The sequence below is a fragment of the Prionailurus viverrinus genome, chromosome D3 (assembly GCF_022837055.1).
Source record: "Prionailurus viverrinus isolate Anna chromosome D3, UM_Priviv_1.0, whole genome shotgun sequence".
Lineage (NCBI taxonomy): Eukaryota > Metazoa > Chordata > Mammalia > Carnivora > Felidae > Prionailurus > Prionailurus viverrinus.
The window spans coordinates 30,292,742-30,320,125 of NC_062572.1; the positions used below are offsets into that span (position 1 = coordinate 30,292,742).

At 51.2% G+C, this 27,384-nt stretch overlaps 2 protein-coding genes across 6 annotated transcripts; one reads left to right on the forward strand and one right to left on the reverse strand.

Moving 5' to 3' along the window:
• The first annotated feature begins 22 nt into the window (after positions 1-22).
• Positions 23-10,258, forward strand: LOC125148635 (P2X purinoceptor 6-like). Its single transcript, XM_047826656.1, has 14 exons — positions 23-71; positions 860-927; positions 1,054-1,328; positions 2,030-2,180; positions 3,505-3,576; positions 7,180-7,255; positions 7,455-7,548; positions 7,632-7,712; positions 7,802-7,943; positions 8,038-8,147; positions 9,511-9,604; positions 9,694-9,759; positions 9,949-10,026; positions 10,115-10,258. Exons 1-14 carry the CDS (start codon positions 23-25, stop codon positions 10,196-10,198), a joined length of 1,440 nt encoding a protein of 479 aa, XP_047682612.1. The 3' UTR covers positions 10,199-10,258.
• Positions 10,259-12,592: 2,334 nt separating this feature from the next.
• SLC7A4 (solute carrier family 7 member 4) lies at positions 12,593-16,359 on the reverse strand. Of its 5 annotated transcripts, XM_047827942.1 has the most exons (6): positions 16,299-16,359; positions 14,598-15,619; positions 13,717-14,142; positions 13,502-13,553; positions 13,131-13,342; positions 12,593-13,027 (listed from the first exon to the last, which is right to left on the reverse strand). In XM_047827942.1, exons 2-6 carry the CDS (start codon positions 15,577-15,579, stop codon positions 12,852-12,854), a joined length of 1,848 nt encoding a protein of 615 aa, XP_047683898.1. In that variant the 5' UTR covers positions 15,580-15,619; positions 16,299-16,359; the 3' UTR covers positions 12,593-12,851. The 5 variants fall into 5 exon arrangements, with proteins under 5 accessions (XP_047683898.1, XP_047683899.1, XP_047683902.1 ...); XM_047827943.1 differs by lacking the exon at positions 13,502-13,553 and having other exon boundaries at positions 13,131-13,239; XM_047827946.1 differs by having other exon boundaries at positions 13,131-13,239; positions 13,502-14,142.
• Positions 16,360-27,384: the final 11,025 nt, after the last annotated feature.

Here is a 27,384-nt window from a genome sequence, read left to right on the forward strand (position 1 = left end):
CGCCCATTTCTCAGTGGCAGCAATGAGGCGGAGACTGCACCGCACAGCAACTCGAGCCCTTCCCCGGGGATGTGGGCGGACCCTCCGTCTGCGCCGACCAATTGGATATGCCGTGCAGCGAACAGGCGTCCGCTGCAGCCAATAGGAACGCTCCCCTCCCGACAGCCGTCGTCTGGGCAACCCAGGTGTTGTGGGTTGCTATAGAAACCGTCGCTGGCCTGGGTAGACCTTTAGCCTGCTGACAAGCTGAGCGGATGAGAGCGTGCTCCACGGTTTCAGCATCGGTCCCCCTTCCCCGCCTTCCACGGGCTGGGGAACGTGGCTGACTCCAGAGTCTGTGCCTTAGTCCCTGCGCTCTGCGGGCGCACGGCACGAGAAAGCCTGGGGAGCCTTGCAAAAGCCCCATCACCCTCCTCTCTGGAGCCAGAGTCACGCTCTCACCGTATGGCTGCCAGTTCTCTCTCATGCTCTGGCGTCTCATATGCTATTTCCTCCACCAGGAACATTCCTCTCCAAGTTTCCTTGTTGAACTTCAGAATCTGCAAGCGTCACTTCAGAGATCACTTTTTCCTGAAGTTTTTCTTCCTTTCTTTTTTTCTTTTATTAATTGTTTTGACGTTTACTTATTTTGGAGAGACAGAGAGAGACAGCGTGAGCAGGGGAGGGGCAGAGAAAGAGGGAGACACAGAATCTGAAGCAGGTTCCAGGCTCTGAGCTGTCAGCACAGAGCCCGACGCGGGGCTTGAACTCACAAACCGCAAGATCATGACCTGAGCCCAAGCCCGACGCTTAACCGACTAAGCCACCCAGGCGCCCCTTTCCTGAGGTTTTTCTTGACCCCTCCTCTGGGCTCCTGCAGTCCTCATGCTGCCCTCTCACAGTACCTATGACACTTGTCATTTCCTCCTCCTTCCCTCCCCCAAGGAAGTGAGGCCAGAGGGCAGGTTGCAGGGGCTGCTCCTCTCTGCCTGGCCCTGGGCCCCTGCAGAGGGAGAGGGTGGCAGGCCCTGGGCAGCTGGTGGTTGGCACTAAACCCAGGGCTGAGGGGTGGAGGCTGGAACCTGTCCCCAGTGGAAGTGTCCCTTTAATAGCTGCTGGCCCGCCGGCTTGGACGCCTGCTTTACCTCCTATTCAGCTGTGGCTGCAGCTGCTGTGCTGACTCATGTGCCCCAGCAGACAGCAGGAGCTGGAAGCATGGGCTCCCCGGGGGCCCTGGCGGGCTGGGGGCTTCTGGATTACAAAACGGAGAAGTATGTGATAACCAGGAACTGGCGGGTGGGCGCCCTGCAGAGGTTGCTGCAGCTCGGGGTCATGGCCTACGTGGTGGGGTAAGAGAATGGCTCCTGGGCCACACTGGCTGGAGGGATAATGACTCTTAGTCCTGGGCTGAGGGTTGAGGGTTTGACTCTTCAGGGGCTGAGCTGGTGGTAGCAGAGGGGAGCAGGTGGGAACAGGGGAGCAAGTAGGCAGAAGGGAGGATCTTTGTCTGTCTGGAGGTCAGTGGATACAAGAGCAAGCTGTATGCTTGTGTACTCCTTCCTGTGTGTCCACCTGCCTCCTCTCCTGTGCCTTGTTGCCAGGCCCATATTGAGCTCTGCACACAGAGCAAGATGGGCCCCCACCCATACCCAGGAGGCCCCTGGTGGGGTAGGAAGTAGCTCCTGATGTTTGGGAGAGCTGCAGCACTAAGGTCCCCGATAGAGACCACCAATTTTAGCTGGGTCGGGGGAGTCTTCAAGGAGGAGTTGGGCCTAGCCAGGACAGGAGGAGGGTGTTGGCTGGTGAAGGAGGGGGTGATGGGCATCTCCAAGCCCATGGGTGCCATGAAAGACTGGCTCTCTGATCATGGTTGGAGCTTCTGATCTGTGCAGGGTGTTTGGGATGGAAAATGAGGCTGGAGGGGAGCTGGGGGCCCTGAATCCTGGGTTGGGAGCCCGCAGGGTGTATGAGGAGAGAGGCTGAGAGGGTGGGTCCCACTTGCTTGCCATGGGCCAGGGACGTGCCACACTGCCCATCAATTCTTCCTAAGGTGGGCTCTCCTCGCCAAAAAAGGCTACCAGGAGCGAGACCTGGACCCCCAGATTTCCGTCATCACCAAACTCAAAGGGGTTTCTGTGACCCAGATCGAGGAGCTGGGTAACCGACTGTGGGATGTGGCAGACTTCGTGAAGCCACCACAGGTAGGTGCCGTGGTTCTGCTGCTAGGCAGTGACACCTCTGATACCACCCTTGCAGAGAATGTGTGTGAGAGAGGCATGTGATGCCAGAGCAGGGTGCTGGCACCGTCATAGGGCCGGGCTTGGGAAGAGCCTTACAGAGGAGTGGTGCCTGGATAGGGCTTTCTGGGATGCGTAAGGAGTGTCTAGGAGGACAAGGGGACAGACCAGGAAGCCAGGCCAGAGGAACAGCCTTTACAGAGGCTGTACTTACAAGAGTGGAAAGTTTAGGAACTCAAGGCTTGAGCTTGAGGGTGGGGCAGGAGAAGCTTGGGGAACCAGGGCCTTGAGCTTCCTGAATGCTCCCCTCCCTGACCTGGGACACTCCTCCTCTGGCCCTCCCACGAGGCATTTCTGGCTCCTCCCTTTACCCAGATTGCCCACAGCCTCTTCTACCTTTATCCTGCCAGTGCCAAAACTGTAACCCCAGTGACCACCTGCCTCTAGCACAGCTGCCTCCTGGGTGCACACCCACCACGTCCATAGAAAAATCATCTCCCTCCCGCAGTGTGGCCTCTCTTCATCCAATGAGGGCCAAAGCTGGACCTGTCCCTCCCTCTGACCATCCCATCTCCTAGTAGTTTTCACTGCTGCCTGTGTCGTACCTGTATGAGGCCGTGACCTTCTAGTGGGTAGTGGGTCCCCGGATGCACTCTACCCAGCAGCCAGCCTGAGCTGTCCTATATGTTATCAATCAGAGCTTGACAACCCTTGTTTCCACCCCGGGGAGACTTCCTTTCCATAGTGGTGGCCACCGAGTCCCTCCAGATCCTGACCGCTGTCACACCTGCTGCCTTCTCTCTTTCCTGGGTGTGCATTGCCCCAAACTTTCAGAACTCACACACACGGCGCTTGGATGCCAGCCACCCTGCCTGTCCTTAGCCACCGTTTGCCCAGGCAGAGTTCACCGCCTGCTCCACTGGCCCCTGACCATGTGTGCAACGAGGGGCCCGCCTCCCGACTAGCCTGGGCAGGCTCCTGGTCCAACTCAGCTCTGGATCTTCAGTGCCTGGAAGCAGGAGGCAATTGGAAAGTTCTGGTTGAAGGAATGAATACAAACATGGAAGATACACTTGTCTCAAAGAGGCAGCTGTGGGCTTAGAAAAGGCCAGAAACCCAGCTGGCCTCTCTTCTCTATTTCAACTTGCCTCACTGGAGGCGCTCTCCTGGGGCAGAGTTGATGACTTGATGGGGCCAGGACCCCTTTCCCCACAAGCCAAGCTGCCAGCTTCTGGCCTCTCTCTTTTGGAGAGGGAAGCAGAGACTGACTCTGACACTTGCTTTCTAGGGAGAGAATGTGTTCTTCTTGGTGACCAATTTTCTTGTGACGCCAGAACAAGTTCAGGACAGATGTCCAGAGGTAAGGTTGCTCAGGAGCTTCCCAGCGGGTCCCTAGTTCCTCTGCCAGACCTGGGTCACCAGCCATGTCCTCCGCTCGCCTTCCCAGGTAACTGAGGGCTTAGTATATATATGCTACTGTATCCCAGGCACTGAGCGAAAACCTTTTAGTGAATCATTCCATTTAGTCTTCACAAATACCTTGCCTGGTAGGAATCACTAATGATCCAGGAGCACCTGGATGGCTCAGTCCGTTAAGCGTCCTACTTCGGCTCAGGTTATGATCTCACAGTTTGTGAGTTCGAGCCCCACGTCAGGCTCTGTGCTGACAGCTCAGACCCTGGAGCCTGCTTCAGATCCTGTGTCTCCCTCTCTGCCTCTCCCCCGTTCACACTCTGCGTGTGTATGTGTGTGTCTCTCTCTCTCTCTCTCTCTCAAAAATAAATAAACATTTACAAAAAATTTTTAAAAAGGAATTACTATGATCCCATTTAAGATGAGAATCTCAGTAAGGTAGAGTCACATGTTCAAGGCCGCCCAGTCTCTGGTCCTCCAAGCAGTCTTCTGGAGTCTTCCACTGTAACCCCCTGTGAGATATCCAGGCCCCTTCCCTTCCTGATCCCACCTCTGGGCACCTTCCAGTTTGTCAGAACTGGGTATAAGACTCAGGTGAGCTCTAATAGAGCCCTTCCTCTCTTGTATGCACAGACTCTATTAATGTGTCCCAAGTCAGCTTCCATTTTTGTGGGCAAGCACGAAAACACCAGCTTATGCTGACCTCAGGGTCACTTATGATCTCTGGGCATTAAAAAAAATTTTTTTTAACGTTTTATTTATTTTTGAGAGAGAAAGACAGAGTGCGAGTGGGGGAGGGGCAGAGAGAGAAGGAGACACAGAATCTGAAGCAGGCTCCAGGCTCTGAGCTGTCAGCACAGAGCCCGATGCGGGGCTTGAACTCACGGACCGCGAGTTCATGACCTGAGCCCCACTCAGACACTTAACCGACTGAGCCACTCAGGTGTCCCGGGCAGTTTTTACAACTGTGGTCACACCAGAGTCGCTCATCCTATTCTTGTCTATTTCTCATCCAGAATTGCAGGTTTTCCACCTAAAATCTCCCCATTGTCCCTTGCCTAAGGGTGACCCATGGATCCAGCGTCTGTCACAGTGCACAGTGCTCTTCTCTCCAGTTATGGGTTTTTTTTCCCTCAAATCTGTGTGTGTGTGTGATAAAATACATGTAACATAAAATTTACCATCTTACCCATTAAAGAATTTTTTTTGTTTACTTTTGAGAGAGAGAGAGAGAGAGCAAGCAGGGGAGGGGCAGAGAGAGAGGGAGAGAGAGAGAGAGAGAGAGAGAGAGAGAGAGAGAGAGAGAGAGAGAGAATCCCAAACAGGCTCCATGCTGTCAGCTCAGAGCCCAACGTAGGGCTTGAATTCAAACCTCGAGACCATGACCTGAGCTGAAACCAAGAGTCGGACCTTAACTGACTGAGCCACCCAGGTGCCCCGCATCTTACCCGTTTTTAAGTGTATGGTTCTCCAATTGTGGATTTTTGTTTGAGCAGTTGGGACTCAGGACATAGCCTTGGAAGCCTACTTCCATGGTAACAGCTTTTTAAAATCACCTCTAACACGGGACACCTGGGTGGCTCAGTGGGTTAAGCATCGACGACTCTTGGTTTCGGCCCACATCATGATCTCACAGTTTGTAAGTTTGAGTCCTGCACTGGGCTCCATGCTGACAGTGAGGAGCCTGCTTGTGATTCTCTCTGTCCCCCTCTCTCTGCCCCTCCGCTGATTGCTCGCTCTCTCAAAGTAAATAAACTTAAACAAAAATTTTTAAAATCACATCTAACATTTAATTGCTTGCAGGGCTGGGGAGTAACTGTGTGGTCACCTGTCCCCTGTGTCCTGATTGTTGGTGCCACCACAGTTGCTGGAGGCATCACATGTCCTAGGTTGGCTCTGTCCACAAAGGATGTGAAGCATGTGCACAAAGGATGTGCTTACACACGGCAAACATACACGATGTCCTTCATTTTCTAAATGCTCAAAGGACATCTGATTAATGTTCAGGCTGTAGGCTGTCCTGAAAATTTCCTGAAGGCATCATTCTGTGTTTTCTGGATCCATGTGATTTGCCTCATGTCCCAGCTTCTAGGTCTTCCTATGAAACTACTGGAGCTGGGAAGTAATCAGATCTGACAACATGGCTTCTGGAGACTCACCAGCGATCCCGCCAGCTCTTCTCGGCGGTCCTGGTCATCCGGTCCTTCCCGACATATTGGCTGTGCTCCTTGGAGACTCACAGCCTTTAGCAAACAACTGCTGAGCCTCTTGGGGGCCAGGCCTGATGCTGGGCTTGCAAGACTCCACCCCCTTTTATCTCAAGGAGCTCCTGCACAGGCGGCCCAGCCAAGGTGGCAGGTCCCGTGATGGGGGCAGAGGCTGCAGCTGCAGACCCAGGGAGGCATGTCTGCCAGCTCAGGGCCTCAGGAAGGGTTTCCCACAGAACTCAAGGCTCAAGTGGGATCTTGAGACGGTCCAGGCAGAGGGAGCTGTATGAGCAAAGGCCCCAAGCTATGTGAGATGAGGCACCTCCAGGGTCACCTGCTGCTGAGTGGGGTTGGAGCCTAGATTTGGATTCGGGTGGCAAGGAGGTAGCCCAAGACCTCAGGGGCCCGGTGAACTCTGTGAAAGAGCTAAACTTGATCACAGGAGCATGGCAGAACTAGGGATGGTCTCTGCTGAATGAATGAGGCAGATGATGCAGAGGGCGGCCCCGTGGTGGTTATCATGAGGTTCGATTGGAGGAGACGGTGGCCCAGCCAGGGTGGAGGGGAGGGGCGGACTCAGGACACAGGAGGCCCCACTCTGTCCTCTGCCCACGTATCACGGTCCCAACCCCACACAGTCCCACTGTCTCGTTTGGCTTGGAGTCCCCAAGCCCTTCTTGCCACCCTGGCACACCGCTCCTCCTTCTGCTCCTGAGCCAGGTAACCTGGACAATGGTGCTCACTGTCAGCCTGGGGCAGAACTGTGTCTGAGAGTGTGCCTTCCTCTTTGGGGGGTGTAGGACCCCCAGAAAGTTTGCTAGTCCCCCCTTCTGACTGATCGCCAGAACGCTTTGCCCAAGAATAAGTAGGGGAGGGACTAGCCTATGGTCCCTCAGCAAGTGTGTGTGGTCCTGCCACTTCCCTACCCAGCCCCCTCCAACTAGGTCCCTGCCCTTTGTTCACCGTGCCCCACCCCTCCACTCTGGCATGAACTAGCCCTTCCCAGAGTCCCTTCACCTTCCCTGTTCTGTTGTCTGAGGTGGACCAGAGGATCTGGGCCTCCGGCCAGGAGAGAGCTATCAGGAAGGAAGGAGGCTTGCTCTGCCTTGGAATGCAGCACCTGCACCCCTATCTGGCGGGGGGTGGGGGGTGGGGGTGCTTGCCACCTTCCTCCTCCAACCACCTCCTTTTATTTTTACCCTCCAGCTTTGCCATGTGCCCCCAAACTCAGGGACCTCTATGCAGCTAAGGCAGGGAGGGCTGTGTCCCTGCAGACTGCAAGACTGGGTCACAGAGGGGAAACAGTCCCCGAGCCCTTGGCAACTTTGCTTTCCCCACCTCAGCACCCTTCCATCCCGCTGGCTAACTGCTGGGCTGATGAGGACTGTCCGGAAGGGGAGACGGGGACACACAGCCACGGTCGGTAACTGTGGGCCCTGTCTTCCATGGGCTCCCCTGGGTGGGGGCTCCAGGGCCCGGGCTGGGACCCTGGGTGGTTCTTGAGAGCAGGCCTGGTGGTGCCTCTGCATCTCTCCTTTCTGTCAGTGGCCCCCTGCCCTGTCTCATCCCCCGGCCCTGTGGAGATTTGAGGGCCTGGTGTTTGTTTTGTATTCCCAAGGCATAAAAACGGGCCAATGTGTGGAATTCAACGGGACCCACAGGACCTGTGAGATCCAGGGCTGGTGCCCCGTGGAGAGCGGCACTGTGCCCATGTAAGTCTCTCCACCCACCCCCACCCACCTCCAGGACAAGGCCCCAGAACCCAGGAGTCTGCCCTTCACTTCTTTACCAGCAGGAAGCCCCTACTGGTCCAGGCAGAGAACTTCACCTTGTTCATCAAGAACACTGTCACCTTCAGCAAGTTCAACTTCTCCAAGTAAGTGTGGGTGTGTCCTGCTGGCCCCAGACCCTCCTTGTGTCCTGTCTTACCTGACCGTCTGTCCCATCCCCCACCCCCACCCCCAGGTCCAATGCCTTAGACACCTGGGACGCCACTTATTTCAAGCGCTGTCGCTACGACTCACGCTACAGCCCTTACTGCCCTGTGTTCCGCATTGGGGATCTCGTGGCCGCAGCTGGAGGGGTCTTTGAGGACCTGGCATTGCTGGTGGGTCCATGGGGGAAAGAGTTCCAGGAAGGCTCAGGGAGAGGGTCCCGGGGCCTGCGTGCTGGTGAAGCAGCGAGCAATGTGCTGTGTGCAGGGAGGTGCTGTGGGCGTCCGAGTCCACTGGGATTGTGACCTGGATGCTGGGGGCTCCGACTGTCGGCCCCACTACTCCTTCCAGCTGCAGGAGAGGAGCTACAACTTCAGGTGCGGCCCCTACTGCCCTCCTGCTGTTCCTTAGCCAGGTCCCCCCACTGTCCTGTGGCAACCAGGACTGGCCACACCCTGGCCCAGCTCTCTGGAGATTCCATTGTGTGTGTGAGGAGGGCCCCAGGGGCAGGAGGGGTGTCCTAAGCTCTGGTCCCCCAGCACAGGCTCTGTCCAGCTTCCCTCCTGATCCCATCCCCCTTCTGTTCCCTGGGACTCCTCAACCGCCCCCCCCCCCAGCCCCTCTCCCATCCCACCCTGCCTCTAGCACCTCCCTCCTCGGCTGGGGGGGGGGTTCTTTTTTACTTTTCCCTTAGGTCTTATCTCAAAAATTTCAAAAACCTACATAAAAATGCAAAGCCATATACCCTCTATCTGGGTTCACTAGGGTTTTTTTGGTTTTGGTTTTATTTTTTATCATTTTGCCACATTTGCTTTCTCTCTCCCTCTCTAGAACGAGCTGGATATAGTTAGATAGATTTCAAAGGGAAGCATTTTAGAGTAAGTGGCAGACATCTGACACTCTTCCTCTCAACACTGTCCTGGGAATGAGGACCTTACCCACGTGACCACGGTACCACAGTCACACTCAATAAATTTAACATTGGCAGAGTAAATCGAATATTTACTCTGAATTTCTCCAACCATGCCAATAATAGTCCTTTATCTTTTTATTTTCTGATCCAGGATGCTTTCAGGGATCTTGTGTTGCATTTATTGTCATGTCTTGGAGTCTCCTAAACAGATCTCCCTCAACCTGCCGGGAATCCTTGTCACTTCCTGTCACCTGGTCATTGTCACACATACGTGCACACAGCCCCCAGGCCTAGAGACCATGTCCCTTGACATTGCTCACTGGGCTTTTCCTGGCCTGGCTTCCTTGACCTCCCCGGCCCTTTGCAATGATGAGGGGCTGGCTCCCTACCCACATTCTGCTTCCTGCACCTCTGTGCTCTTACCTGTCCTACTTTCTCTGTCTAGAACACTCCTTCCTGACCCCTGGAAGACCAGCCTCAAAGTATCCCTTGTAGAAAGCCTTTCCCACCCAGTTTCTAGGGGTAGTGAGTTCCCCCTCGCCCTTTGGACTCACACAGCCCAGATCTTGCCTCCCTACCTGCCCCCTCCCCCAGTAATAGTGTCTATGTAGGGATCCTGCTGTCCCCTCTGTCCCCTCAGCAGGCAGGGAGCTTCTACGGGGCAGGTCCCAGGTTGCCTTTTCCCTGGGTCCTCAGCAATGGCACAGGGGGAGACAGCTGGGGATGGGGGTTTTTAGAATCAATGGATGGGTAAGAAGGAGGCCTGGGAGGACCAGCCCAGCCCAGGAGTGGCAGCAGAGCAAGCCACCAGACTTTCCTACCCTCAGGACAGCCACTCACTGGTGGAAAGCCTCAGGTGTGGAGGCTCGGAGTCTGCTCAAGCTCTACGGGATCCGCTTCGACATCCTTGTCACTGGGCAGGTAGGAGGTGTTGGGTGAAGGCAATGGGTGGTAGGAGTAGGAGGGGGAGACGGTCATAGCTCTAGAGGCTCAGCCCAGGTCGGTCTCAGGCAGGGAAGTTCGGCCTCATCCCCACGACCATCACTCTGGGCACCGGAGCAGCTTGGCTGGGTGTGGTGAGTCTGACTAACGTGGGCTCCCTTTGGTTGCAACTGCGTGCCCAGGCCTGCCCAAGTGCATACCTGAGCCCCACCCCCCGCCCCCCACTCCTCTCCCGTGCATAACGTTGTCTTGTGGTGAGGGCCGGGGAGGTGGTAGAAGGGCAAGTTGAGGGCCAGGGCACAGGTCTGCCCTGCCTTTCCCAGATCACCTTCTTCTGTGATCTGCTGCTGTTGTATGTGGACGAAGAAGCCCATTTCTACTGGAGGACCAAGTATGAGGAGGTGAGCCACGGACCCGTCCAGATCCTTGGGTTCTGTTACACTTTGGAGGATGTTGGTCAGAGCCCTGATATGATGTTCTCATTTGCAGGCAAAGGCTCCGAAGGTGACCACCAACCCCGAGCAGACAGAACCAGCTTCTGCACCCCCGTGCATGGCTGCCCAGGTGTCTTAGAGGGGACCCAGTCTGGGAGCCAGACACCGACACCAGAGTGACCGTGCCAAGGCTCCGGTCTCCCACTCACTGGCCTGTTCCTGAGGCCTGCAGCTGTTCCCTGCTGGTTGTGGGGTGGGGGTGGGGGCCCACCTTGGGGACCTCCTGGGCAAAGCCCCAGCAGGAGCAGGTATGGGGGAGGGGAGAATTCCACCCTCCTACTCCCAGACAGACTGTCTCTCCCCTGACTCCAGCTCTAGCAGGATGCTGCCTGGGGGAGCCAGAGAAGCCAGTTTCGTATAGAGACCTGCAGCAGAACAGGAGCCACAGAGAAGGGGAGCCCCTGGGATACCCACATGACAGGGCAATGGTCCAGTGGGGCTCCCGCTGTGTCTAGGTCTAAAGAACTCTCTCCCAGCCTCCATCACCAGTGTTTTCAGAGGTGGCCTACTCACCAGCTGTCAGCACTGACCCTCCCACTGGCAATGGCAGACTCCAGCCCTCCTCCCCCTACCTACACCCCATCTTAGGTAGAACCCCTCCCTCTCAGCTGTGCCCCGCTGGGGTCTGTGCAACTGGAGTCTAAAGCAAGGTAGAAAGAAGCCTGACAAGAGGGGTCAGCTGCTCCCATGTTGGGTTGCCTGAGGTGGGTTCCTACCCAACTCTGGGCCTCATCCATGGAATGAGGGGTGTGTAGGAAGATAATCCAACCCCCTGGCACCCCAGGCCAGGGCACAGGCACCCTTTGGTCTCACACCTGCCCAGCGTATGAGCATCAGCTCCTTCTTGGTAGTAGCCCTTGGGGTGTGGAGGGTTGGGATGGGGAGGAGAAGGTGAAGAGGTTGAGTTAGTGGTCACTGGATCCTTTGGGATCTTCTATATGCCTCCTCATTAACCCCCCAGCCCTGGAACCTGCTCACTGGAGCCATGGGGTTAGGGAAGCTGTCCATCTGCTACCCAAGGTTATATCTAAGAACCTGTCAGGGCATCTGCACGTCCCAAAGGACACAAAGACCCCCAGCGGGCTGGCCTGGTATCTTTCAGGGTCTGAGTCCTGCCTGCTGGAGAAATCCCCCACCCCCCACAGCCCCATATCAGTAGGGGAGGAACAAGGGCTGTAGGAGCCAAACTCCTTCCTGCTCCCAGGGCAGAGGCAAGGATTTGGGAGTACCCACCCCAGGGAGGCAAGGGGCTTCTTTCTCATGGGTCCCTGGTGACCAGGGGTGTGCTGGCAGTTTGGCGGTGGAGCAACAAAGGCCAGCTGGGGAAGACCAGGGCTGGCGCTCAGGCTGAACTAGCATCTGGGAGGCACCTGGAGCCCCAGAAAGGCGTCAGGGTCTCTGCTGCTTCTCAGTCCCCAGAGCAACGTCCATGGGGAGGCAGGTTCAGAAGAGCCAGGGTGAGAGAACATGGCTCTGAGGTGTGGTCATTGGAGTTGGGGTCACATGTACCTGGTTGTCCTCAGGGCCCAACGAAAGCTGTCATAGCTGCAGAAAGTCAAGGAGTAAAGCCTGCCCAAACCAGCAGCTTCCTGTGTAGTCCTTATATGCAGGAATGGGTAGTTGAAAGCAGTGGGAGGGGGCAGGGAGGGCCTGACAACCCCCCCCAAGGACTGGAGCCTCACAGCCACCAGTTGGACTCAAAGGTACTTGGAGCAGGCCCGGGTATTTTGCATCCGTATACAGGGAGCGTATATCATACACGTGTGTAGCCTTTCTCTCAAAGCCCTTGAGGAAAGAGGTGGGGGGAGAGGATGAGTGCCAGCTGTGACAGCTGGAGAGCTGTGGCCAGGCTTGAGCTGGAAACAGCTGTTGCCTCAGTCTGCATGTGGGTGTGAACTACCAGGGTAGCCATGTGGGCCACGTGGGCACATGCTTAAGAGTCACGTGTGCCAATGCAGTGTACCTCTACATCTCTGGGGACTACATTTCCTGGAAACCCTGGGAACCCAAGAGGGGCCTGGAACTCCACTGCCCTTTCTAGGGGCCCTTTTTTGGGACCCAGGCTCTGCTCTTTGGATCTGCCCCCCAACAAGGGGACATGTGGGGAGCCTGTGCAGGGGAGCCTGACTGCCCTTTTCATGGATCCCTCCTCTTATGGTGTGTGCGGGGGTATATGCAGCTTCCCTCTGAGCTCTGCAAAGGGCACCGGCCTGAGGGCAGGACCCCAGGACTCAGGCTCGGTGGTGTCCCTGACCACAGCTGGTGCTCCCCTCTTGCCAAATTTTGGCATCTTTGCTATGGATTGGGAACAATCACCTGGTTCCTGGGGGCAGGAGAGGACTCAGTGACACAAAGAATGCAATGGTGGACACAGCAGCAGGCCATGTGGCTGGCCAAGAGGTTATTATTATGGCTATTTGGGGTTGCGGGCTTCCTCCCCACCCACCCTAACCCACCCCACCTGCCCAAGTAACTGGAGTTGTTCATGAACAGTAAGGCTCTGGGCAAAATGTTCCCCACACCAGCACTGGCCACGGCCCACTCCCCAAAACCCAAAGCTAGGCACTTGGGCTAAGGCTTTAAGGTCTGGGGGACCCCTCAGCATGGGCAGGCCTGCAAACCTGAGCTGGCTCAGACAGAAGGGACTCCCAGCTCCTCAGGTCTCCTGAGGAGGTGGGGTGAGGGCAGAGCAAGCATGGGCGGGCCTCCAGCTCGATTCACGGACTGATGGGCTACTCCGTGGGGCTGGGCTCCTGGGAGGGCAGCTGGCTGGGGGGCTGCACAGTCTGTACCGTCTCCTCCAGGTTGGTGCTGGGGAACACCACGTAGCGTGTGGTGGTCAGCTCTGGCAACTCCCGCTGATTCTCTTTGCTGTGCCAGATGCCATAGCCAAAATACACGGCGAGCCCTGCAGGAGTTGTGGGAGACTGAAGGGCAGGTCCCGGCCCTGCTTGCCCTCCTTGCCTTCTTCCTGCAGCCCACCCAGGGCCCCAAGCCTGGCCCCCACTCACCGATCAGCAGCCAGATGGAGAAGCGCAGCCAAGTCAGGTAGCTTAGCTTCAGCATGAGGCAGATGTTGAGGAGGATACTCAGGGCTGGAGTCAGGGGCACCATGGGGATCTGAGGGGGAAGAGCAGGGCTGGGCTGGGCTGTAGAGAAGGTCTGCTGGCTCAGGGCCTGATTCCTCAAGAGTCCACAGAGCCGTTCTCCACCTCTGGAGATTCTGGAAACAAGCGCCCACTTGCCATGCAGAAAGAGAGGGAGATGGGCATACTGGCCTCCCCAACCTGTGAGCCCTGATTCATCCTGCTACAGTAGAGGAGGAAGGGGCAAAGAGAGCTAGCTTGGCTGACAGCCAGTGGGGATTGGCTGGGGAAGGTACCTGGAAGGTGTCTTGCTGGCGCCGTTGCTGGTGGGCCCCCAGGATGAGGAGGCTGAACAGAAACATGACAGAGCTGAGCAGGAGCAGCAGGATGTAGCCCCCGTATGGGAGGTGCAGGGCTGAGTCCCCGAAGACCAGTACACAGGCCAGGGTGATGGCCGAGGCCACCAGGATGCCGAGGGCCCAAGCCACAGCAGCTCCAGGGCTGTACCTACCTAGAAAGCCCAGGTAGGGCCTTAGGGCTGGCCGCAGCTGCCCAGGCTCGGGGGCTAAGTCCTGCTCGGTGCCCACCAGCTGTATGTGGTCCGAGAAAGAATGGTACTCTTTGACGCTGGGGTCAGGGCTGGCTGGGCCTGAGGAACTGGACAGAGGGGTCCTCTGGAAGCGTAGCACAATAATGCTGGTGGCCACGAAGGTGTAGGCCAGCAGTGTGCCAATGGACAGGAACTGGACCAATGCCTCCAGATCCAGCAGCAGTGCCAGGCAAGTCATGAGGCCCCCGAACACAAGGATGCCAGCCATGGGCACCTGCGTCCGGGGGTGCACTTGGGCAAACACCTGGAAGAAGAGCCCATCGATGGCCATGGCATAGACGATGCGTGGCAGGGAGAAGAGACTGCTGAGCAGGACAGTGTTCATGGCTGTGGCAGAGGGTGGGGGACTGGTCAGCATGGTGACAGGCCTACCAGGGGCCTGTTCTGCGAGCCAGGGCATGCCCAACCCCTTGGGAGCACAGGCATGCGTTTGTCTGGGATCTCAAGGTGAGCCTGAGGGCTTACTCCCCACCTCCCCCCCACCAGAAATGGGACACCTTAGTTTAGGTGACAGGTCCATCAGAGAATCTGATGAGGACTAAGTCCTTCTCCCAGGAAAGGACCTGGAAGCACATGCTCAGAACCAACATCTAATGTACAATTAGGAGGGGACAGTGGGTAGATCCCTCTCAACAAGCCTAGGTGGAGAGTCTAATAATTAGCAACTTTCTGGGCCCAATATGCAACCAGTAACAGACCCAGATGGAGATGTGATCCCTGGGAAGCTTAGGGCAGGGCCCCACTGCCCCGGTCACTTCCACCGTGCCTGAATGGCCCCTTACCGCAGATGGAGCCAGCTGCCACAATGAAGCCAGCCCAGCTATATCCCCGCCGGTAGAAGGCATCAGCGAGTGCGGAGTCAGGGTCCAGGCTGTGCCAAGGCACCATGAGGGTGAGCACGGTGGAGACAAGAATGTAGGCGCCAGCTGCCAGGCCAAGTGAGATGGTAATGGCTACAGGCACAGCTTGCTTTGGGTTTCTGGCCTCCTCACTGGAGGCAGCAATGACATCAAACCCCACAAAGGCATAGAAGCAGGTGGCGGTGCCAGCCATGATGCCAGAGAAGCCAAAAGGTGCAAAGCCACCCTCCTCAGCACTCCAGTTGTGCGGGCGGGCCAGGATAAATCCCAAGATGATGATAAAGAGGATGATGACGAGGCTGACAACAGAGAAGGTGTGGTTGAGCCAGGAGGAAACCCGGGCTCCGCAGGAGATGAAGACAGAGGCCAAAATTATAATGCCAGCAGCCAGGAAGTCTGGGTAGTGGGCCAGCAAGGGCACCTGCCAGGTTCCAACATAGGCCTCGGTGAAGTTGTGGATGCGGTGGTTGAACATGGCATCCAGGTAGCCACTCCAGGCACGGGCCACGGCTGCACCACCAATGAGGTACTCGAGGAGCACATTCCAGCCGATGAGGAAGGCCCACAGCTCACCCATGGACACATAGGTGAACAGGTAGGCAGAGCCCGTACGTGGCAGCCGTGCCCCAAACTCTGCATAGCACAGAGCTGACAGCAAGGAAGCCACGGCAGCCACAGCGAAGGACAAGAGCACCGCAGGGCCAGCCATCTGCTTTGCCACAGTGCCTGTGAGCACATAAAGGCCTGAGCCTACCATGCCACCCACGCCCAGCAGGGTCAGGTCCAGCGTGGACAGGCAGCGCCGCAGTGATGTCTCCATGGTGGACTCCTCCAGTGGCTTCAGTCGGTTCAGCTTCTGGCAGAAGCGCGCCAGGCTGGCAGGGCTGGGCAGCCCCCTGAGCATGATGGGCAGATAAGAGGAGCACCAAGCCAGCTGCCAGCACCTACCATGGCAAGAGGGGAATGACAGGCTGCCCAGTTAGGTTCGGGCCAAGCTTCAGTCTGCTCTGTCCATCCATCACCACCCCCACACACACACACACCCGGACCGAACACCTGCATAGCTAGCTTGCCTGAGGGTTGGGATGAGTCAGAAGTGGGCAGGAGGTCACAGGGAAGCCTCTGGGCAGGTGAAGGAACCTCTTGCAGCTGGACCTGGGCGTGCTTGGGGGGCCAGGGGTGGGGGTGGGTCTGAAGGTGGAAAGGGTGCAGCTCCAGGAAGTGTGGTTGGGAAACTCTCCTTGGTCTGGCACCCAAGAGCAAGGTGGAAGCCCCAGACTTCCCGGGAGCTGGGCAGGTCTCCAGGCCTCCAGGCCCCGGAACAGGAGCAGCCCTGCTGCCCTGGGCGGGGACCAGGCGGCCATCTGGCCTCAGACATTGGCACTCACCACTACCCCCACCCCCCGCTCCCTCCCTGGCCCCGTGAGACTTGGGGACAGACGCACAGGCCCGGAGGTGGGGGGTCTCTTAGCCCTGCACCAGAAGCCAAAGCTTCTTTCTCTGCCCCCGCCCCGATAGGCTACCGCCTCCGCTGCTGCCCCTAGAGCCAGTTCCACCCGGATATCCAAGTCTTTGCCTCCTTTCAGGCCCCAGTACGTCCCTGTAGGACTCGCTGAGACTTACCTGCTGTCACCGCTGCCGCCGCTCTGCGTGCTGTGCTTGCCTAGCCAGCTGGCGTCGCCCGTGCACAGAGCCCGCCCCTACTCCCCCTGCGCCAGATCCCCAGATCCAGCACGGCGCCCCACCCACCTCGCTGTCACACAAGTATCCAGATAGCCCACCGTACCCATACCTCACATGATCCAGACCAGAACTCACCAGATCTAGGGACACCCTATTACTGTGTCTGGTTCACAGATGAGGAAGCCCAAGCCACCAGAAGTGACTAATCCAGATCACTGGGGTGGCCTCAGGAGGCAGGCAAGAGTAGGGACCAGGTCTGGAGGGATCTGGAATGCACCCCCTTGCTGTGGCTGCAGTAACCCTCCTTGATTCTTCATCCCAGCACATGTACTCTGCTCAGCCAGTTACTGTCCAAGATCCCCTCCCCCAATATTGGGGCATTTTGGGGGCTGCAAGGACTCAGGCAAGCCTCTGGTGAGATGAGGGTATGGGTCTGGCTGAGTGGCCCTGGCCAATCCCTGACCTCTCCTGTACAATGGGATGGCAGCAAGCCGCCCTCATACATTGCTAAGGGAGAGGGAGTGCACGGCTTTTGGGGAGTGTTCTGTGAGTTGAGGGAACTGCTGGCTGTTCCGAGCCTTGTTCTGAAAGGAGGCAAGTGGATTTGTGGGGAAAATCTATAGCTTTCCAGCTTGGGGCAACCCCAGGGTTCCTCAGATGCCAGTGACAGCCCATCCCAGCCTAGGAGCACCAATAAGGCTTGGAGGACCCTGGGGGACCCAAACAGCAGCTTCTCACTCATGGGTATCAGTGAGAGGTCATATGCTGGGCACCCACTCCATGCCATTTCCCACAGCATGGGCAACCCCCATGTCCCATCATGTAGCCATCACAAACTCACCTCAGACTTACTTATTCCTGGGGCTGAGGGGTCTTTGTCCCTCTGCACTTACTGCTTTTTGAAAGTGAAAAAGTTGGCTTGACATGGTCTTAACTTGTCAACAAAATGATGACAATCCATCCAAGCAAAGCAAGACCAAAATGGATTTTCAGGGCACCTGCAGCCTCTGTGTTTCAATGAGCTGGTGACAGGGTGGTGGACTCCCAGACAAGATGGTGCCACTCAGAACACTCTTTCTTGGCCAATCCCCTTGATCCTTTCTGATACTTGGCTGATGTTATCTTAAAGAACTTCTCAGACGAGCTCCCACTTCCTGTAGGGACAACATCTCCCTTACTTCACCTCCCTTTGGCCAGAACATAATTGAGCAGATGTTTCTTGTTCTGAAATGTCTCCACAAAAATCTAGAAAAATGCACTTCAACCTGAGAGACTGGGCCAGTTTTGTAACAGAAACTACCCCAAGGCCTATCAACAACTACCTGAGAGCTGGTACGCGGTGTTTCAGAAAACTGTTTATCCACCCAGAGAAGGCTCTCACCACTTATATGAGTATGTGTTTGAGGGCAAGCATGGTTGATACAGTGAATTGTAAACTTCCAGGGATATGACTCAGCCAAGTTCTGGGGCCCCACTGAACAAGGCAGTTACACAGAGCAACCTATGAAGGTGGAGTGAAGCTAGAGCACCAAAAAGGAAAAAGAAGGAAGAGGAGGAGGAGGAAGAGAAGGGAGGAAGGGGGAAGAGGGGAGAGGGAATACTTCCCAACTTATTCTACAAAGCCAAAGGCATCACAAGAAAGCAAAACTACAGACCACTACCCCTTATGTACATAGATGCAGACTTTCTCAACAAAAACTACCAAATCGAATACAGCAACATATAAGAAAGGTCAAGTAGTGGCACCTGGGTGGCTCAATTGGTTAAGCATCTGACTTGGCCTTGGGTCATGATCTCACAGTTCACGTGTTTGAGCCCTGCATCAGGCTCCACTGGTGGTGTGGAGCCTACTTGAGATTCTCTCTCTCTCCCTCCCCCCACCCCTCACTCTTCTCTCCCCACTTGCATTCTTTCTCTCAAAATAAATAAATAAACTTTAAAAAAAAAAAAAGGGTCAAGTGGAATTTATCCCAGGAATGCAAGTTTGATTTAACACAGGAAAATCAAGCAATGTAACATGCCATACTAATAGAATAAAGGACCAAACCACATGGTCATCTTAATACATACAGAAGAAAGCACTCAACAAACCAGGAACATCCCTAGCCTGGTAGAGACTATCTATGAAAAACCCTTGAGTAGTATACTCAAGTAGTGAAAAACTGAAAGCTTTCCCTTATTATCAAGAACAACATAAGGATGTCCACTCTCACTACTGGTACTCAACATTTTACTGGAGGTAGCAGCTATAGCAATTAGGCAAGGAAAAGAAATAAAAGGAATGCAAATTGGAAAGGAAGAAGTAAAAGTATATTTAGTCACAGATGACATGATCTTATGTACAGAAAATCCTAAGGAATCCACCCAACAAAATAACTAATAAGTCCAGCAAAGGTGCAGGGTACAAGAGCAATATACATAAATCAGAGGATCTAGTGTATAATGTGGTGACTATATTTGATAAGACTGTATTACACGATTGAAATTTTCTAAGAGAGTGGACCTTAAATATTCTCACACCAAAAAAGTAAATATATGATATGATGGATGTGTTAATGAACTATATGGGAAGAATCCTTTCACAGTGCTTAAGTAATTAAATCATTGTGACATGCACTTTAAATATCTTACAGGATATCTCAATAAAGCTGGAAAAAATACTATATCTCACTAAAGCTGGAAAAAAAATCTCCAAATCAATTGTATCCCTTCCTATACACTAGCAATGAATTATCCAGAATGAAATTAAGAAAATAATTCTACTTATATAATCTCAAAAAGAATAAATATATTCATAAAGATATTTAGAATATGTCAATTATATATCAGTAAAGCTGGGAAAAAAGATGCTTAGAATAATTAAAAAAAAATTTTTAATGTCTATTTATTTTTGAGAGAGAGAGAGAGAGACAGCACAAGTGAGGGAGGGGCAGAGAGAGAGGGAGACACAGAATCTGAATGAAGCAGGCTTCAGGCTCTGAGCTGTCAACACAGAGCCTGACGTGGGCTCAAACCCACGAACTGTGAGATCATGACCTGAGCTGAAGTCGAACACTTAACTGACTGAGCCACCCAGGCACCCCAATTCCTTCATGTCTTCTAATGGCTTGACAGTTCATTTCTTTTCAGTGCTGAGTAATATTACATTGTCTGGATCTATTATAGTTTATTTACCCATGCATGTACTGAAGGACATCTTGGTTGCTTCCCAGTTTTGGCAATCACACACAATCCATGTGCAAGTTTTGGTATGGACATAATCTGTCAACTGATTTGGATAAATATGGGCATATCTTGGAGATATTTCAGGTTTGATTCCAATGAATAAAACAAATAGCACAATAAAGCAAGTCAAATGAAATTTTTGGTTTCCTAGTGCATATAAAAGTTATGTTTACGCTGTACCGTAGTCAAGTGTGCAACAGCATTATGAAAACCAACGTACATACCTTAATGAAAAAATAATTTGTTGTTAAAAATTGCTAAACATCTAGGGGCGCCTGGGTGGCGCAGTCAGTTAAGCGTCCGACTTCAGCCAGGTCACGATCTCGCGGTCTGGGAGTTCGAGCCCTGCGTCGGGCTCTGGGTTGATGGCTCAGAGCCTGGAGCCTGTTTCCGATTCTGTGCCTCCCTCTCTCTCTCTGCCCCTCCCCCGTTCATGCTCTGTCTCTCTCTGTCCCAAAAATAAATAAACATTGAAAAAAATTGCTAAACATCTTACGTACTTTTAGTGAGTCAATCTTTTTGCTGGAAGAGAGGGTCTTGCCTTGAGGTTGATGGCTGCTGACTGACCAGGGTGGTGGTTGCTGAAGGTTGGGGTGGCTGTGGAAATTTCTTAAAATAAGAAGACATTAAGTTTGCCTCATTGATGGACTCTTCCTTCCACAATTTATCTGTAGTGTGCAATGCTGTTTGATAGCATTTTATACCCACTAGAACTTCTTTCAAAATCGGAGTCAATCCACACAAATCCTGCCACTGTTTTATCAACCACGTCTGTTTTCTAAATCTTTTGTTGTCATTTCAACATCTTCACCAGGAATAGATTCCATCTCAAAAAACCACTTTCCTCTGCTCATCCATAAGAAGCAACTGCTCATCCATTCAAGTCTTATCATGAAATTGCAGCAAGTCATTCCCATCTTTAGGCTCCACTTGTAATTCTAGTTCTATCACATCTGCAACTACTTCCTCCGCTGAGGTCTTATACCCCTCAAAGTTATGTATGAAGGTTGGAATCTACTTCTTCCAAATTCCTGTTAATGTTGATATTTTGATCTCTTCCCATGAATAAGAAATGTTCTTTAAAATTTAAATTTAAAAAATTTCTTCAATGTTTATTTTTGAGAGAGAGAGCATGCAAGCAGAGAGAGAGAGGGAGACACAGAATCTGCAGCAGGCTCAAGGCTCTGAGCTGTCACCCTAGAGCTCAATTCAGGATTCAAACTCACAAGCTGTGAAATCATGACCTGAGCCAAAGTTGAACACTTAACTGATTGAGCCACCCAGGTGCCCCTGAATCAGAGATGTTCTTGATGGTATCTAGGATGGTGAATCCTTTTCACAACATTTTCCATTGACTCTGCCTAGGTCCATCAAGGGAATCACTATCTATGACAGTTATAGTTTTGTGAAATGTATTTCTTAAATAATAAGACTTGAAAGTTGAAATTACTCCTTGATTAATGGGCTGCAGAATGGGTGTTGTGCTAGCAGGCATGAAAACAACATTAATGTCATTATACATCTCCATCAGAGCTGTTGGGTGACTGCTCACTGTCAATGAGCAGTAATATTTTGAAAGGAATCTTTTTTTTCTGAACAGTAGTTCTCAATAGTGGGCTTAAAACATTCAGTAAACCATGTTGTAAACAGCTGTGCTATCATCCAGGCTTTGATGTTCTATAGAGCACAGGTAGAATAGATTTAGCATAATTCTTTTTTTTTTTTTGACTTAGCATAATTCTTAAGGGCCATAGGATTTCTGGAATGGTAAATGAGCATTGGCTTCCACTTAAAGTCACCAGTTGCATTAGCCCCTAATAAAAGAATCAGCCTGTCCTTTGAAGCTTTGAAGCCAGGTATTGACTTCTCCTCTCTAACTATGAAAGTACTAGATGTCATCTTCTCCCAATAAAAGGCTATTCCCATCTACATTGAAAATCTGTTGTTTACTTTGGCCACCGTCATGAATTATCTTAGCTAATCTTCTAGATAACTTGCTATAGCTTCTACATCAGCACTTGCTGCTTCACACTGCACTTTTTGTTGTGGCTCTGGCTTCTTTCCTTAAACCTCATGAAGCAACCTCTGGTGACTTCAAACTTCTCTTCTGCAGCTTTCTCACCTCTCTTGGCCTTCATGGAATTGGAGAGAGTTAGGAGATTGCTCTGGATTAGGCTTTGGCTTAAAGGGAATGTTGTGGCTGGTTTGATCTTCTATCCAGACCACTAAAACTTTCTCTAGATCATCAATAAGGTTGTTTCACTTTCTTATAGTCTCTCTATCATTCATGTGTTCATTGGAGTAGCACTCTCAATTTCCTTCAAGAACTTTTCTTTTGCATTCTCAGCTTGGCAAACTGTGTGGTGCAAGAGACCTAGATTTTGGCCCATCTTGGCTTTGGACATGCCTTCCTTACTAAGCTTACCCATTTCTTGCTTTTGATTTCAAATGAGAGAGGGGCACCTGTGTGGCTCAGTTGGTTAAGCATCTGACTTCGGCTCAGGTCATGATCTCATGGTTCGTGAGTTCGAGCCCCACATCAGGCTCGTTGCTGACAGTTCAGAGCCTGGAGCCTGCTTCAGATTCTGTGTCTCCCTCTCTTTCTGGCCCTTCCCCTCTCAAGCTCTGTCTCTCTCTCTCTCTCAAAAATAAATAAATATTTAAAAAATAAAAAAAAATTGAGAGATACATGACTCTTCCTTTCACTTGAACACTTAGAGGCCATTGTAGGGTTATTAATTGGCCACTTTCAATATTGTTGTTTCTCAGGGAATAGGGAGGCCTGAGGAGGGGGAAAGAGATGAGGGAACAGGTGCCTGATGGAGCAATCAGAGCACACACACAACATTTATTAAGTTTGCCATCTTATGTGGGCATGGTTTGTGGCACTGCATAACAATTACAATAGTAACATCAAAGATCACTGATCACAGATCACTATAGCAGATGTAATAATAATAAAATTTGAAATATTATGAGAATTGCCAAAAAATGTGACAGAGACACAAAGTGAGTAAATATTGTAAGAAAAATGGCACTGATAGACCTCCTCAATGAAGTCTGGCAATGCTCAATTCAATTTATAAGATTTATATAAAAAACCTTAATAAAGTGAAACAATAAAACAAGTATGCCTATACCAAGAAGTGTGATTGCTGAATCATCTGGTAATAATATGTTTAGTGTTTTAAGAAACTGCCAAGCTGTCTTCCAAAATGGCTGGACCATTTTACATTCCCACCAGCAATGAAAGGGAGTTGCTATTGCTCAGTATTCTCAGCAACATTTGGTAATGTCAACATTTTGGATTTTCTCCATTCTAATGGGTGTGTAGTAGTATCTTGTTGTTTTCATTTTCAATTCTCTAATGACATATGATGTTGAGTATCTTTTCATATGCTTATCTGTATATCTTCTTTGGTAGGTGTTTGTTCAGATCTTTTGCCCATTTTTAATTGGGATGTGGTTTTCTTGTTGTTGAGTTTTAAGAGTTCTTTGTGTATTTTGGATAACAGTCTGTTATCAGATTTATCTTTTATAAATATTTTCTCCTAGATTATGGCTTGTCTTCTCATTCTTTTGATGGCCAATTGATTTAAAAATTTTTTTTAAACATTTATTCATTTTTTTTTAAATGTTTTTTTTCAACGTTTATTTATTTTTGGGACAGAGAGAGACAGAGCATGAACGGGGTAGGGGCAGAGGGAGAGGGACACACAGAATCGGAAACAGGCTCCAGGCTCTGAGCCATCAGCCCAGAGCCTGACGCGGGGCTCGAACTCCCGGACCGCGAGATCGTGACCTGGCTGAAGTCGGACGCTTAACCGACTGCGCCACCCAGGCGCCCCTAAACATTTATTCATTTTTGAGAGACAGAGACAGAGCGTGAGCAGGGGAGGAGCAGAGAGGAGACACAGAATCTGAAGCAGGCTCCAGGCTCTGAGCTGTCAGCACAGAACCTGACACGGGGCTCAAACACAAATCATGAAATCATGACCTGAGCTGAAGTCAGATGCTTAAGCGACTGAGCCACCCAGGCACCCCTAAATTAACATTTGTTAACTAGATCCCTGGAGGCACTGGATGGTGAACCTAGGTTTAATAAAAGGCCATAAAAATTTTGAAATAGAGAAGTTTATTACTCACAGGTCCTAGAGGGGGTACATAGCATACCTTGAAGGACCACACCAGGAGGTTAAGGCAGGGTGCAGACTGAGAGCTCGCAGAACCTGTTGCACATGCCTTTATTAAGGTCTGCAGGTGGAGTACTTTGGGGTTCCCAGGCTAAGACTGGATTGGTCTATTCAAACTCAAAAGAGCGGGTTTTGATAAACATTGCAGAGGTGTTATCTAAAGAGTGCACAAGGGGAACGCCCGCCCAGGGGGTGGCAGTGAGAATGCTTATCCCAAGGGCTACTGGGAGAATCATATCAGGAACTTACATATACTTGTGAATACGTGGGCTCTTATCTAGGGCGTACACTCTTGGGAGGGGCCAGTATCAGTTTAAGATCCCTGTAGGCTACTAAGCCACACAAAATAATTGCTGAGGCAGCAACATTACGGACTAGTTTAGATAAACTCTCCACAAACTCTTAGAAGAAAACATAAGAGTAAATCTTCATGGCCATGGGTTAGGCAATAGTTTTTAAATTAAAAAATTTTTTAAGGTTTATTTGAGAGAGAGACAGGAGAGACAGAGAGACAGAGCACGAGCGGGAAAGGGGCAGAAACAGAGGCAGACACAGAATCCGAAGCAGGTTCCAGGCTCCAAGCTGACAGCAGAGAGCCCAAAGGGAGGCTTGAACCCATGAACCGCAAGATCATGACCTGAGCCAAAGTCGGACACCCAACCAACTGAGCCACCCAGGCACCCCAGTTTAAAAACTTTTTTAATTTATTTATTTTATTAAAAATTTTTTTAATGTTTATTTATTTTTGAGAGAGATGGAGCATGAGCAGGGCAGAGAGAGAGGAAGACACAGAATCCAAAGCAGGCTCCAGACTGCACGCTGTCAGCACAGAGCCCCATGCAAGGCTCGAACTCACAAACTGTGAGATCATGACCTGAGCTGAAGTTGGCCAATCAACCAACTGAGCCACCCATGTGTCCCTTTAATGTTTATTTTTGAGAGAGACACAGAGAGAGAGAGTGCACCTGCACAAGCACTCCAGAAGGTGAGAGGCAGAGAGAGAGAGGGAGACAGAAAATTCAAAGCAAGCTCTATGCTGTCAGCACAAAGCCAAATGCAGGGCTCAAACCCACAAACTGTGAGATCATGACCTGAGCCCAGGTCTGACACTTAACCAACTGAGGCACCCAGGTGCCCCCAAATTTAAAGCGTTTGTGCTTCATAGGACACCATCAAGAAAGTTAAAAGGTAATAATCTACAGAATGGGAGAAAATATTTACAAATCATGTATCTGGTAACGGAGCTGTATCCAGAATATGTAAAGAACTCTTGGGGCACCTGGGTGACACAGTCGGTTAAATGTCCGACTCTTGATCTTGTCTCATGTCATGATCTCACAGTTGGTGAGCTCCAGCCCAGCATCAGTTTCTGCACTGACAGTGTGAAGCCTGCTTGGGATTCTGTCTCTTCTTCTCTCTGCCCCTCCCCCGCTTGTGTGTATGTGCGCACGCATGTGCGTACACACACACACTCTCTCTCTCTATCTCTCTCTCTCAGAAATAAATAAACTTTAAAAAATTAAAAAAAAACTCTTAAGGGGTGCCTGGGTGGCTCAGTCGGTTAAGCATCTGACTCTTGATTTCAGCTCAGGTCATGATCTCACGGTTTGTGAATTTGAGCCCCATGTCGGGCCCCGCGCTGATGGTGTAGAGCCTACCTGGAATTCTCTCTGTCCCTCTCTCTCTGCCCACTCTCTCTCTCTTTCTGTCTCTCAAAATAAATAAATAAACTTAAAAAAAAAAGAACTCTCACAACTCAACAATAAAAAGATACATAGCCTAACTTAAGAATGGGTAAAGGATTGGTAATGGGACAGATGGTAGCTACACTTGTGGCAAAGTGAACATAGTATAATATGTAAACTTGTCAAATTGCTGAGTTGTACACTTGAAACTAATGTAACATTGTGTGTAAACTATACTCAAATAAAAAATAAATATATACATATAAATGGGTAAAGGATCTAAGAAGGAATTTCCCCAAAGAAAATATACAAATGTCCAGTAATCACATGGAAAGATTCTTGTCATCATTCGTCATTATGAAAAGCAAATCAAATCCACATGTGATGCTACACTTTGCACCCCCTTGGGATGGCTCTAGTCAAAAAGCCAGGTCATAACAAGTGTTGAAGATATGGAGTGGTTGGAACCCTCATAACTGCTGGTGGGAATGTGAGATGGTGTAGTGGCTTGGGAAAACTGCTGGGTACTTCTTCAAAATGTTGAACACGAAGTTACTATATGATACAACCATTATGCTCCTAGGTATATACTTGAGAAATGAAAACATGTATCCACACAAAACTGGCTCCTGAATTTTCATAGCACCATTACTCCTAATAGCCAAGAACTAGAAGCATTCAAAATGTCCATCAACTGATGATGGACAAATAAAATGTGAAATATCCATACAGTAAAATACTATTTGCCCATAAGAATGAATAAAGAGGTGATAAAACATGGACAAACCTTGAAAACATAATGCTAAGTGAAAGAAGCCATTCACAAAAGACCACATACTGTACAAGTTCATTTATATGAAATGTCCAGAACAGACAAATCCATAGAGGCAGAGACAGATTAATGGTTTCCAGGGGATGAAGGGAAAGGGGAATGATTGCAAATGGCTACATGCTTTCATTTTTTGGGGGGGGGGGGTGACGAAAATTTTCTGAAATTAGTTACTGGTGATGATTGCACAATCTGTGGATATACTAAAAACCACTGAGCTGTATACACACTATCAGTGTGGAGCCTGCTTGGGATTCTCTCTCTCTCTCAAAATAAATAAATAAACTTAAAAAAAAATTTAAGATAAATCACCAAACTGTTTCCAATAAAGAACTCCAGGAGCATAAAGGGCTGAGTGCTCAGAGAAAAATGAAGACCAGTAAACAGAGGAACAGAGAAAGAAAGGGAGAAACCACTGTTTTCCCCCAAACTGGTCCATCTGTGCGGCCTGACGCAAGTCAAGGTATTACTCTTTTTTTTTTTACTTTATTTATTTATTTGGGGGGGGAGGGGCGGAGAAAGAGGGAGAGACAGTAACCCAAGCAGGCTCTGTGCTGTCAGCACAAAGTCCAACATGGGGCTCAAACCCACGAACCACAGGATCATGACCTGAGCCGAAGTCAGATGCTTAATTGACTGAGCCACCTAGGTGCCTCCCTCAGCCTTTCTTTTTGCCCTCAGCCCTGGCAATGACAGTCACATCTGTCCCCACCTGCTCCAGCCCTTACTAGGGGTGCATCCTCTCCCCATTTCCTATCACCCTCTCTGCCCCAAATTGACCCTGGTTCCTGGTACCCACTCTTCCCTGGGAAGAGTCTCCAGTCTATTTTTCCAAACACCATTCCCCGGAAGCTCCAGTTAGCTGCCCTACTGTGATGACGAAAACAACGCTATTCTCAGTTGCTGCTTAGGCAGGATAACCCTGTTCACAGCCCAGAGTCTGGACAACTGGGTAAGGACTTGAGTTTAGGATACCCGTTGTAAGTTCCAGCTTTAGCTCCTCCTCTTCCTGCACCTTTAAAAATATCCACTAGGGGCGCCTGGGTGACTCAGTCAATTGACTAACGAACTGGGTTTCAGCTCAGGTCATGATC

Bases quoted from the DNA above. Each gene is read 5' to 3' on its own strand.
- LOC125148635 (XM_047826656.1), top strand. From the start codon at position 23: ATGAGGCGGAGACTGCACCGCACAGCAACTCGAGCCCTTCCCCGGGGA. The intron at 8,148-9,510 runs GTGCGGCCCCTA...TCCTACCCTCAG, and splicing joins GAGAGGAGCTACAACTTCAG to GACAGCCACTCACTGGTGGA. The intron at 10,027-10,114 runs GTGAGCCACGGA...TCTCATTTGCAG, and splicing joins GGAGGACCAAGTATGAGGAG to GCAAAGGCTCCGAAGGTGAC.
- SLC7A4 (XM_047827944.1), bottom strand. From the start codon at position 15,579: ATGCTCAGGGGGCTGCCCAGCCCTGCCAGCCTGGCGCGCTTCTGCCAG. The intron at 13,343-13,501 runs GTACCTTCCCCA...GCTTGTTTCCAG, and splicing joins GCCAGCAAGACACCTTCCAG to AATCTCCAGAGGTGGAGAAC. The intron at 13,028-13,130 runs GTGAGTGGGGGC...CAACTCCTGCAG, and splicing joins CTCCATCTGGCTGCTGATCG to GGCTCGCCGTGTATTTTGGC.